At 37.5% G+C, this 14,002-nt stretch overlaps 1 protein-coding gene across 10 annotated transcripts in view; it reads right to left on the reverse strand.

The window, feature by feature from the left end:
• Nucleotides 1–8,512: 8,512 nt before the first annotated feature.
• Nucleotides 8,513–14,002, reverse strand: part of SOCS5 (suppressor of cytokine signaling 5) — a 69,962-nt gene continuing 64,472 nt past the window's right edge. For all 10 annotated transcript variants that reach the window (XM_072635680.1, XM_072635684.1, XM_072635681.1 and 7 more), the window contains one exon: nt 8,513–12,870. In XM_072635680.1, the coding sequence (XP_072491781.1) occupies nt 11,239–12,858 (1,620 nt within the window). In that variant the 5' untranslated portion in view covers nt 12,859–12,870 and the 3' untranslated portion in view covers nt 8,513–11,238. The remainder of the gene's footprint in view (nt 12,871–14,002) is intronic.

Below are 14,002 nucleotides of genomic sequence, written 5' to 3' on the forward strand. Positions count from 1 at the left end.
CAGACACTAGTGTCTCCTGGCTGCAAAATCTTAGAAGAAACCAGAGCAGTTTCAGTGACAACCTGTTCTTGCCATCTAAAACTCAAGAATTTCTGGTGTTGTTCAGTGGTGTGTGTGTGTGTGTGTGTGTGTGTGTGTGTGTGTGTGTGTGTGTGTGTGTGTGTGTGTAAAGATTAAGGCATCCTACACATTGAGTAGAAGTGATGAGGTCCAAGTAGAACCTAGTTGTACCAAACCAAAAACTAATGTCCCCATACCCACACAATGCCACCACCCCCATACTATTTTGGCCTGAGGATCCCCATGTCAGAGTTTCTAGTAACCTTTCAGGTTGTATCTTCCTCTTGATTTCCTCTGCTACAATCCTGCCCCTCCCACCAAGTATCTCACTTTATGTCTTGGATCTAAAGGGAAAGAAAAAGAAAACCAAAAATGTAAAAGTGGGTTTTGATTTCTTCAAAAGAAAGGTGATATATGAAAATGAGATATCTTTTTTCAGTTTTTAAAAAATGAACTACATTTTTATAAGAATTCAATAATACTTGCCAGTTCCTTTCTATTCATAATTAAAATAACTAACGTATAAATTTTTAAGGTTCTTAAAGCACTTTGCAAATCTTTACATAACATTACTTTATTTGTTTGAGTTTTGCAACAATATTGTGAGGTACTTCAGGTATGATACTCATTTTGTAGATGAGGAAACTGAGGTTCAGTGGAATCCATCAAATGAACAAACATTGTTCAAGGTGCTGAAGATACAAATACAAAAAAATGAAACAATTCCTACTCTTAAGAAGCTGACATTCAATCAGGGGAGAGAGCATGCATATAATCATAGAAGGCCTAGACACCTCAGTTGAATCAATCAATGTATTGATGGAGTTTTGAACCAGTAAACAAGATGATTTGACCTCTTTATGAAATTTGAACCCTTTGGGTCAACAAGAAAACAGTTCTTGGCTAACCTAACAAGCTAGCTTTGTCTCTTGGGCTCTAAACAGCTAGAGAAAATGTAATTGTTGGTCAGTCTATCAGTGGAGGGGTCCAAGTTCATATTTTACCATTTTGGAAACTAGCTTTTTCTAAAAACTAGTTAAGCAATAAAAATATAATATATATGTAACTATATACACACATAAAATAATAAAAAAAACACTAGTGGGGATTTGTGAGTAATAATCCTAGAAACTCAACTTCTCAGGGTTACTCCTAAACTCCTTAGAGTAGCAACTGCTCCTCTCAGGACCTCAAACCATCACTTCAGGTGCTAGGAACTGCTCAGAAGAGGTGCTGCATAGATTTAGAGAAGAAATACAAAGTAGTTAGAAAGGAGTATACCTGCTGCAGTTGGGGGAACGTTAGGAAATGCTCCAGGTAGAAGGTGTTGCTCTGTGCTACATAAAGGAAACAAGAGATTCTATGAGGTAGAAATAAGAACTAGGGCAGGCCAATGTGAAGGCACATAGATAGGCGATAGAGTACCTCTTATCAGTAGATGAGAGATCAGAAGACTGGAGCATTGAGTGCTTGAAAGGGATATAATGAGGCTGGGATGAAGGGGATATAATGAGGTTTTAAAGGACTTTAAAAGACAAATAGGAGTATATATCTTATCTTAGAGGCAATAGGAAGCCACTGGAGCTAATGAGTAGGGGAATGGGACGATCAGATCTGCATGTAAGGAAAAACACTTGGATAGCTACGTGGAAGATGAATCAGTGTGGGGAGAGATGAGAGGCAGGAACAAACTAGGAGACTATTATGGTAATCCAGTTGTGAAACAGTGGGGGACTAACCTAAGGTAGTGGCTTATGAGTAGAGGGATGGAGTCAAATCGAAGACATGATGTGGAACTAGAAATGCCAAGACCGGAGACATAGGGTGAATGAAAGTGAGGAGTCAAGAATAAGATTGAGATCAGGAACTTAGAGACTGGGAGAACGGTGGTATCTTTGGCAGAAAGAGAAGTTTAGAAGGAAGAGAACTTTGGGAGGGGGAGGAGGGGATAATGAGCTCTATTTTAGACCTGTTTAGTTTGAGGTGTTTCCAGGACAGTCAATTTGAAATATCCAACAGGAGGTTGCTGATGTGGGACTGAAGCTCAGGGGTGAATGGGGATGGATCTACAGCTTTGTGAGTCATCTGCTGAGAGATCATTAAGCCATTGGGAGCTGATGAGGTCACCAAAAGAGTGGAGAGAGAAATGTGGAGAGGGATTACGTGATTAGCTCATGACCAGTTAGTATCAAGGGAGGGGAAAAAAGCCTTTCTTGGTACCCTTTACTATTAATGCCTTCATTCATTTCAGTTCAGTTATGTTGTTCAGTTATGTCTGACTTCCTGTGACCCCATTTGGGGTTTTCAGGGCAAAAATACTGGAATGGTTTTCCATTTCCTCCTCCAACTCATTTTATAGATGAGGAAACTGAGGCAAACAGGGCTAAGTGACTTGCCGAGGGTCATAGCTAGTAAGTATCTGAGGTCACATTTGAACTCAGAAAGATGAATCTTCCTGACTCCAGGTTTGACACTCTATCCACTGCCACCTAGCTGCAGCTATCCTCCATATATCTTTATTGTATGTAGTCTTTCCCATTAGTCTAAGAGCTCCTTTAGAGTATGAACTCTCTATTGCCTTTTTATGTCCAACACTTAGCTGAGTGTCCTGCACATAGTAGGTATTTAATAAATGCCAACTGACTGATGGGACTATAATTCGAACCCTGGTTTCCCTAGATTCCAAGGCAACAACTCTCCAACATATCAACATATCTCCAACATGTCAAACACTTTTTTGTGTTTTCTACATGCCAAAAGTTTGCATTGAAATCTCACAATTGTGGAAATATTAGCAATTTTCTTTCAACAAGGCATAGGGCATTTTTAGATTAGATCATATTGCAGGATTGCTTTTATTGGCTAGATAGAAGCTAGTTAGTTTCACAAACCCCAATTCATTTCTAATCGCATTGGGTGCTTGCCTAGTGGGGTTTTTCCATCTTCTTTTTTTTCTTTAACACTATTTCTTCTTGGTTAGGTGCTATTTAAAGGTTATCCTAAATTCATTATGGCAAAGCTACAGAAGTGGCAAAGTTATAGAATTTGTGTCCTTTCCTCCTTCATAAAACTGCCTAGATGAATTATCACCAGACTTCTTTTAGACCATCCTTTGTAAGAGACCCTATTCCTGCATCATATCCAGCTTTATTTGCAGAGATTTCAAAAGTCCCCTTAAATCTCTCCATATTTTAAAAGAAGTGTATGTATTAGGATCAAAACTACATGTCCATTAGAGATTAGACATGCTCTTGCATTTTAGAATTTGATGGAAATGCAGATGCAAAAGTTTGCCATCTTGGTGGTAGAGAGCCTATAACTGTTTCTCAAAAGCATCCTAACAGTGATGGCAGAATTTTCTTTCTAGCTTCAAAAGAAATTAACTACCTAGGAGTTTTGTACTTTTAAAAAATTAAATGCAATGAAAACATTTATTAAATGCTTCCTAGATGTCAGGCACTGTGCTGGGTGAGGGGGATGAAAAGTGAAAAATTGCTAAAGGGAATTTAGATTCATAAATAAAAATAAAGTATCTACAAAGGAATATATAACTTCAAGAGGGAGTTAAGGCTAATAGTTGGACGACTGCAAAGTGCAGGAAAGGCCTCATGTATGACATGGTTTCTAAGCTATACTTTGAAGCAGAGGTTCCCAATACTTATTTGGCTTACCACCCTCTTTTTAAAAAATTAGTCAGTACCCTTTGATATTTTTTTTAAAAAATTTGTACCATTTCAAAATATATAAAATATATTTTTAAAAATGATGCATCTTAAATTTAATAATTCATTGTAAATTTGTAGGTTCTTTTTCCTGTGCTGAAATTTTGATGATACAATATTGCATCATGTAACCATATAGTACTGTATTGTAAACAAGTCATTGTACACACATATTCCTGCTGACACCTGCTAGACTTCCCAACAACGTGCGACATGGGCCTGCCAACACTTGCTTGTTAAGACCTGTTGGTGGACTTCATCACTAGTCACTTATAACTTGCATTTTGGGTGCTTATTTGGAAAATAATGTAATCACTACAACTTTAACTCTTATACACAACAGATGAAACATGTATGAACATTTTTTCAAAATTTTCTCATCTTTTCTTCTTTTCTTATGTTTCCACTGCCCTTATTTTTATTCAACTCCCCCCAGTTGCACCCGAGACTAATACCAACTCCCTGGATCTTTTTTCAGTGCCCCACAAGGGGCATCACCCACTTTGGGAACCTCTCCTTTGAAGGAAGCTACAGATTCTGTTAAATAGGTGAAAATGTGCCAAACTACTGGGGGGAGTGGGATAAAATGGCATTGTCAATTTGGGGAGTAATCTTACTGATAACTGTTTGGCCTTGCTTTCCTAGTTTTTATTTTTATAATCCTAACTGTTTATAAAGACCAAAACTTTGGTCAATGTGTTACTATTGCATATTTCTGAAAACTAATATGTACATCAAGACAAAACAAGGCAGCATTTTGATATTGCCAGGTGATACATAAACCAAGTGGGAAAAATGACCTTTTGGGGACACAAGAGTTTCTTAGCAGAATAGTGTTCTATACTTTTCTTAAAAAAAGCAAAAAAAAAAGTGTTTAGAGTAAGAAATAATAATGAAAACATAATGCATACCTATAACAAGTTAAATAAGCTGACAGCTCATCATTTACTTTCATTTAGAGCATCTACCTCAATTGTTCAAGAAACCCTCACACTGAACTGCTGGGAGTTGATCCTTAAGCCCTACATCTTGTCACAAATATGGGCTTCTTTCATAATATCTGTTGGATTCTTTTCTATCTCAAGCTATTATCTTATCCATTGATTTCTCCTTCTTCTTTTGTTTTCTCCATTCCGCTTTTGCTGACCTTAATCCATCTGACATATCTTCAAGAACACTACTTTTCCTCAAACATTATACTCATAATTCACTCCTGTTTTAGAACCTCTACTTAAAATAAAAAAAGTCCAACAGTGAAGCATATCAAGTAGACCTTTTCATTTCTCCAGTTCCACTTCCCATTATCTCCTAATTTATCCTCTCCAATAATAGCTGCATTAATAACAATACTTTTATGGTGTACAAATCACTTTACATACATATCAGTTGACTTGATCTTGAAGAAGAAGGTAATTAAAATATTAGCTTCATTTCTCAGTTGAAAATTGGGCTCAAGTGACTTGCCTCAAGGTCATGCAGGAAACAGCAGAGCCAGGACTAGAACTCAAAGTCTCCTGATTCCATATCCATTGCTTTCACCACCCTGATCAATTCAACTAAGTCATTCCTATGTCATGAAAGAACTTATTTTTCACCCTCTACTCTTTTGTGTATGCCCTTCTACCAATGCATAACCATCACCTCCTTTGACTTTTCCGCACTGGCTTAACTCTTCCTGCATCTACTAAGTACTTGTATAATCCCTTTGTAATTTATTATTTTGCATGTATTTTCCCCAATCTTAAATCATTAAAAACACATTTTGTTTTCCTTCTAATTAGTTCATAGCTCCATAAGGGTGGAGTCTTTATTTTCTATTTTAATGTCATTTTCCCATACCACCTACAAGCTGCATGTATAGTACCAGCCCTGTGGATCTAATCTGTTACAATTTTAGTAATTGCCAATTGTGTAAAGATTCTCCTCAACACAATAATGTGGCCTAAATTGGCTTAGCTAAAAATCAACCAATACAACTAGTTACTGTATTTTAAAGCTTAATCTTAAATATACAAAGTGTTGGACAAAAAAAAAAACACCTTACGATCCCAGTAAACCTGGTCTAATGCCATTTTAGGGGAGTCTCTGTTGGATAGTTAGGAAATGGAGGAAAACTAAAAGGTAAGGGAGTTGGATGGAGGGTTGCAACTGTGAAGCATTCTAATAGTTAAAGTAAACTATGCTTATTAAACATAGTATAAGAACTGTTATGAAGTATTCGTGCATTCTGTGCAAGAGTTGTGAAATTTTCCTTTAGCATGATCAGAGGTGTTGAGCATTCACTGTACAAATATAACTTGATTTACCATATTTACATGTCATGGAGTAGATTTGCTAGCTTTTTCAATATGCATTTATTATTTTAAAATATTAAAATTTGGGAGAAATTGACTACAGCTAATAAGTCTTATAAATTTAATATTACCATTAAAATTAAATTTAAATAACTTGTTTGGAAAGTCATCAAAGGTTTCTATGTGAATGTGTTAATTCAAATCCTTCACTTTCAAAAGGCAGTGTGAACGCTGTTGTCAAGAATATTTGTAGTTAAATGATTGCTTTCCATGTAGTAAATTAAAATTTCTACAACTTTAAGTGCTATTTGATGGGAGAATTATTAGGGATATAGACTAGACCTTTGGTTTCAATAGTGTCAGGTTCTCCAACTGGTGAGAAAACTCCTCTACCAACATCCCTTCTTTGTAACATTGTCCTAGAGCTGTATAGAACATTGAGAAGAGAAGTGACTGCCAAGGCTCATATGGCCAGTATGGGTCAGGTTTTTCCTGACTTCCTGACCAGCTATCCACAACACTATGCTGCCTTTCTCAAATAAAACAGAAGCAAACATTTTCAACCCAACTATAAGGTCCTTGAGGGCAGGCATTATTTTATTTTTCATCTTTGTAACCTCCAAAGTTCCAATGCACCCAAAAGTCACGTCACTTAACAATCACAGATGTCATCTGCATATTACAGAGAAAATTCTCTACAACTATAATAGCCCTTCTCTCTATTCTATAAAATGAAAGAAACATCATAGGAGACTTCATTATCTAGTTTGCTGGTAGGGCAGTGGATAAAGCTCCAGGCCTGTAGTCAGGAAGACTCATCTTCCCTAGTTCAAATCTAGCTTCAGACACTTACTAGCTGTGAGACTCTGGAAAAGTCACATAATTCTATGAGCCTCAGTTTCCTCATTTGTAAAATAAGCCAAAGAAGGAAAAGGCCAATTTCTTTGCCAAGAAAACCTTAAATGGGGCCATGAAGAGTCAGAAATGACTAAACAACATCTCCATGTGTTGTAAGGGGATGCTTTTGTAACCTGAAACTCATCATTGTATATACACACCCTCATTTAACACTTTCCTTTTCAAGATTACTCTTGCTTTTTACGTATCTGATTTTAACACACGGGAAGGAATACAACACTTGCCTGACAGCCCTCAAAAATGGACCTAAATTTATCAGTAATAGCCCTAACCACAAATAACCTTTGTTTCCCTCTTTATTAGCATACTGGGAAGGGGTGGTGAAGAAATAAGTTCTAGACTTGTGATTTCAGTGGTGTATGGAGCTCCGGATTAAGGGGCAGAATGGCAATTGTCCCATAAGTTACAGTTGTCTAGAGGCACTGAAAAGTTGTTTCCAAAGGTGGCCAGTTTGTAAGGAGCAAGTCAGTCAATCAAGTCCCTATGTTAGCTTCTCCCTGAACTTTACAGAAATGACGTATTCCTGAGTCTTTACTACATGAGCTGTGAGTTGAATCCTTGCAGGAAATGCAGTCAATGACATCACAGATTTATTTGCATATTTATTTAAACTCTCATTGGGAGCTCCATCCAAATCACTCCCTAGGCAGAAGTTGGTGCTCCGTGCCAACGGGTTCTACTTTAGTTTAAACTGCAATTATTATATAGGTATGGAAGCAAAAATGAGTAGTAAAAGGTATGTTGGGTACGTTGGAAGGGAACATCACATTTTTCGTAGGCATTCACATGAAGTTCCAACAATCACATGCTTTTTTTGAGTTAGCCTCATCTGTGTCAGCTATCTCATAAGAGCTTATTCCTATAATTATAAATATATTAGTTTTCTGCTTACTTATAGGTGATAAATTTTAGTCATGATTTTTAATGTTTACTGTATCTAAATAAGCAACCCCATTGTAAAAGAAAGCTTGATTATGTTGGGCTAGAAAGATATTGGGCATTATGCAATCACTGAATGTGTTTAACTGAAAATTCTTAAGAATATTTATGTTAAGGCCTCAAATGATTTTTATGAGATTTGAAAATCTCTTACTTGACTAAGGAAATATTAATTTGCATCCATAAAACATTTTCACAAGTATAATTTCAAGATTCACAATTGACCTCAGATGTGTTATTCCTTATTTCATTATGAAATGTTGACTTTTTTTTGGACTCTGGGAGGCTAGTTTTTGCCTGATCTTGCCCTAGACCAGGATGCCATGGTACTTTCGGGGCATTTCCAAACTATGCTATTCAGTCCTTCCCTGGTTCCTTCCCCATTTCCTTCCGTATATGTGCTATCTTGCCCCACTGGAATGTAAGCTGATTGAGGGGGGGAAAAAGATGGGGGTGGGACAGACCCGCTGTCTTGCTTGCATGTATATCCTCAGTAATTAGCACCGTGACTGGCACATAGTGAGTGCTTACAGAATGTTTTATCCCTCCTTTCTTCATTCATAAATGAAAACACATGCCTAAACTCTAGTAGAGTTATATTTTCAAAATGAAAGTCACTTTAAAAAGATCACAAAACCCCAAATCTGATTGAGAAACATCAATAGATTCAGAGAAAAGACACAGTGAATATAAACATAGGTGCAACTTCATGCTGGTGATGCCTTTTTCTTTCTTTCTTTTCTTTAATGTAACGTAAGCAGCTAACATTTAGGAGAATCTTTTTAAACGAAAAGTTGCATATTAATATTCATACACAAAAACTTAAAACGTAGGTGACATTAGCACACATACATGCTTACATAAACTCAAATATTTACATTTTTAAAAACAATTTCCATTGAACATAGGAGATTCTTTAACACATAAAACCATTGAGAGCTACTACAAAACAACATAACTAGAGCATCAGTTTGCTACAAGCGTATAAAAACGTACATTAAGTGATTTCTTGGAGTTTCAAGTTACCCCTTTATAATACGGTCTTACTTGCATATAGTCCTTTCAATCATTACTATGGACTTACAAAAGAGGTTTAATTTATTTTCCAGGTACATCACAAGCTCAAGAAAACGGACCCAACAGTTAGGCAATAGAATTATGCTGTAACAACTTAATTGCACATAATGCTTTAAAGTAGGTTTGGATGAAGTTCTCAAATACTTTGGTATATATCACTTAGGGACCACTATTAGATGCAGTAGGTATTACAAAAGTCCCTTCATTCCCCATTTTGCTTTAAAATGGACAAGTCTTTGGTAAAAGTTCTACATTTTGGGCATTTAGTATCAATTAAAATGGTCCCCAAACCAATAAACGATGCTGCTTTATTATTATTAATTCATAACAAAACTTCATTTTACCATCGCTTTTGAAGCAATGTGGAAATATTGATATTCATTTTTCCAAAAAAAGAACATGAGTAGTTTCAGCCTTTTACCTGTAATCAGTAGAGGAATTAATGATAGGTTTAGCCAAAATTTTCTGTTAATCCTTTATCTTGTAAAAACTCAACTGCATAGTCCATAACTTGCAGTAACTATAGACATCATTCAACATCATATGTGATCATGGTTGGTTGACAAAGATGTGTGACATTAAGGTCAGAGTTACTTTCCTCTGACAAGCCAGTATTAACTGCACAGTATTTCTGTATTAGCGATACTAGTTACCAGGTAAATTTCATTAAAAACCCCAAACAATTCAATTTGCTACAAGATAAACTTTTGCAAATGTATAAAACAGCAGATATACAAGGAGAACACCAAACATACTTTATTAGCACAGAGAAGCAGCCATAACAAGGCACAGCAAGCAGAAACATACATCCACAATAAAAGGGTTAGTGTTGCATACAAATATAACTTTTCTTGTATTTGTAGCCTTGGCAGTTGCCAAAAGGGTGTAAAATAACATTTTGTAGCAGCAGGCAAAGAAACTAAGGAGCACTCACCATTGGTACAGAGCACATTAACAAAAGACACAAGTGTGGAGAGTCAACTATCTTAGTGCAAAATGTCTAGGACAGAACTGTTCATTCAGTCCGATGCTAAGAAACGAACACTAGAACTCGATATTACTTCCAAAATAGCTCACTCAAGTAGTATCGCATACTATTCTAAGTGACAAAAAGGTGCTAATGTAGTTATTTACAGATATGATGGTTGTACAGTACCTTTTACATCTGTAATTTAGCTTTCAGATTTTCCATTAAAAATTAACTCTATTGGAAAGCTATAAATTATAATCAGTGACTCATATTTTACACCAAAAGAGATAAATACTGCCATTCCAAACCATTAAATGCAGCTCACCTTCAGTAACCACTCTGGTTATTAACTAACTAGAGTCTGGGCTGCTTCTATACACTTTGCTTCTCATTTTTCCATGGTTCAAAAGCTGATTATGGGCATGAGAAATGATCCAGTTTCCATGAATCAAAGTTTAGATTGCACATCAGCATTTAAAAATTCACATGCAGCACTAAGTGATCAGCAGCTATTCCAAATGCCTGTTCAAGTTAAAGCACTAATCAAAAATGTTCTCTCTCCTACTTATGGTCTTCAAATAAAATTCTACTATTGATTACACATGAATCTAAAGTTTTAAGAACCATTCTTTAGAAAAACTGGGATTGGGATTCTTTGTAAAGGAGAAAGGGAGATTACAAACAATACCGACATTGAAAAGTGGACTGCACAGTGCCCTTGTGGCCAGAGCTTTTCATTTTCTAAAAGGCAGCGGGCGAGGTAAGCCATCTGACTTCTTGGACTTCTGAACCTTGATTTAGAGGAACTACAAACGTTACAACTTTTGTAAGATTATAGAAAAAATTCTTAGAAAAAATACTCATTTCAAAGATTAGTCACACTGTTGAAATGCTCACCCAATATTAATCATTTGTTCTTCAGTAGGAAATAGAATATCATAGCAAATGCCCCAAAATTGCTTCATCCTATTACTACAACTATTAAAAACCAAACATTTAGAAAAATCAGCAAATGTGTGTTTGTGTTTGGGTAGGCCTTATTGAACAATGTGCAGCTTTGTCCTCTACGAATAACTTCAATAGGCACCACAAGTTATCTGTATAAGTAACAGCAGATAGCGTCTGACAGATACTACAACTAAGATTAAGTACGATATTGCAGAAAACCTAACACTGGTACATGTGCTTGCTATTGGTGTACTGTCTGATGCACATAAAAGCAAATCTAGGAAAGCCTACTCGGGGCACTGAATGGATTTTACTTCGCCTTTATTGGTTCTCGCTCTAACCAGCGCACCCTAACTTTTTGTTTATAATGATACTCCTTTAAAAAGTCTTGTAACATCGATGGCAAAGGGAGACCATCGATCCCATCATATGTAGTGCACCTACAGATTACTGCACGGCAGATATACTGTAGGCTGAAAGGAAAAGTCCTATTTAATGATACAGTAAGCAACGGTTCAAAAAACATGCAAGAACTTGGATCTTTATAATGTTCTAGAAGCCCTGTTACAGTGGAAGAGTGAAACACACAGGGATCATGGGCATCGAAGCTAAAATTGTGGTTCCACTGCTCGATGCGCGCATGCAGGGATCGGTTATAACGACGGAAGCTCACAGAGAAGAGGTAGTCCTCTTGCGCAGAGTCCCTGAGCAAGAAAGTGCCTTCAGGTTTCCCTTCGAGGAGGGCCTCTGCTTCGTAACGGTCCATCACACCCCAGTAGCAGGGGTTCCCCGTGATCTGAAGCAGATCAGGCACGAGGCAGTGAATGTAGTCGATCTGCGTGTGAACCTTCCATGCTCCCTGGCGACCTGCGTGGGCGTGGGTGTGGCTGTCTCCAGAGCCCTGGCGCTGCTTCTGCCGCCGGGCCTGTAGGCAGAGGGTGGTGGCATCCTCTTCTGAGTCACAGCTCCCCTGTGGGGCGGCAGCATTTTCTCCAGTCATGTCAGTCATTCCCGGGGCTAACTTTGGTCCCAGCTTATATAAAGGATTAACCTGTGCAGTGGCCTCAAATGTGTGTATTTGTGCATTGGGAGGAGGATCCACACCTTCTTCAATACTGAGCCGCCTTCTCTCCCGAAGCCGATCTTCTTCATCTTCGGTAGAAACCAAAGATGGATCAAAGGTATCAAAGAAGGTTGAATGTGGGCTCACTGGAGCCGTGTGCTGCTTAATCAAATGCCACTTCTGGGCTAGATCTGATCCAGCAGGAAAAGGACATTTTTCAAGCATTAATTCCGAAAGGTGTATTTTTCTTTTATTAGAAAAGAGGGGTTTTGCTTGTTTACTATAAGTTCTCATGGGAAAGCATAACCCAACAGTGTCCTGCAGCCTCTGCCTCAGAGATCGACTTCCCACTGTCCTGCTAGAGACACTCTCCATGTCATGGACAGAACTCACGCCATATCGCCTCTCTCGTCTCTGCAGACCGCTTCGGGTCCTACCAAACCTTTTCTCAGTATCTAATGAACTTTGTGTCTTTGTAGAACAGGAATGTTTCTTCTTCCCACCCCATGGAGCATGTCGAGAATAGGAGTCTCTCCGTGCAAGTCTCGTTCCCGTGGTGGGGATGCATGAGTCATTTTCCTTCTCAATGCTTATTTCTACAATCTGAGGGATTTCAGTGGCACAATTTTGGTTTCTTCTTGAAGAATTCTTTGAAGGGCTTAATTCAAGTTGTAAGGCAACATTCTCTCTTAAGGGACTGCTTTGTTGCTGAGGAGCCAAATCCCCTAAGCTCATGTTCCTTTCTTTGACAGATAAGCATCTATTGGAGTTCACATCTATATTTTCATTGCTGTTTCCTCCTTCATGGTTAAAAAGACTCTGACACCTGTATTTGAAGTTGTTCCACATCTTCCCCACTTTATCCATTGATTATGATATCTAAATTCAAATGAGGAAAAAGACAAAATGAGTTAAGATGCTTTATGGAAATCAGACAATCCCTCTCCCCTCCTTCAAATGAAATGCTTGAGAAGTAGGATGTTAGCAATTTTTTTTTTAAAAGAAAAGTTCAAACTAGCCTTTCCCCTTGGGTAATAAGGGAAAAAATTTCATTTGAGAATGTATAGCCATTAGATAAGTTTCACATTATCACATTTACAATCAAACCAATTCCTTTTCTCTTATTTTCAGAATGAATATTCAAAATTCTGTTTAAAGGATACCTTTTCACCTAATCCCTAGCTACATTATATCTTCTTTCTTTTGTCGAGAATACTTAGATTTGTAGGATTACAGGCTCATAGATGTAGAGCTACAAGGGATCTGAGAGATTTCTTTTTATAGATGAGGAAACCAAAGCCTAAGGGGCTTATGACTTGCTCAAGGTCACATGGATAGTAAATATCCAAGGCAAAATTTGAACCCAGGTCCCTTGACTCCAGAGTTCATGGTCTTTCTGATGTACCTCCCTGAAGAGATGACACAAAAAAATCAAAGCATCATACCTCTTAAAAAATACTTGATTAACTGAACATGGTTCATATGGTAATGTTAATAAGAGGAGAGCCTTGTAATTTGGATATATCTAGTTCATGTCAAAGTAGGAAAAAAGTCGAAGTGTTTTAGCTATGTAACTAGAAACACATTCAAATATAGTCAAAATAAAGAAAATAACCAATTTATGATAGGCCCCAAAATCTGTTTTGGGGGCCTGAGATCCCTAAGGCTCACTTATGCTAGGATACCCCACAACCCTTCATTCCTTATCTGGAAACTTCCATGTCCCATGCGTTTCCTGTTTGATTAACCAGCTCCCTCCCTGTGACATGAATAGGAAATCAACTAGATAGTTCTGAGAGAAAAAAAGGCCCACCCCTTTCCTATGAAACATATTACCTTCAGTGCCTTATTGAGATACCCTACTAGGGAGGTGACAGAAACCCAGAAGTCCCATGTCAAACAGGAGAAAGGCATGGAGCTTGGTGAAGCTTACGGAGCTTAGTCCACAGGAAGCTTCTTCAAAGTCTTTTTCCTACTATTGTGGTTAAGACTTGGTTGTATCCACACTTTC

This window comes from Notamacropus eugenii, chromosome 1 (genome assembly GCF_028372415.1).
Source record: "Notamacropus eugenii isolate mMacEug1 chromosome 1, mMacEug1.pri_v2, whole genome shotgun sequence".
Classification (NCBI taxonomy): domain Eukaryota; kingdom Metazoa; phylum Chordata; class Mammalia; order Diprotodontia; family Macropodidae; genus Notamacropus; species Notamacropus eugenii.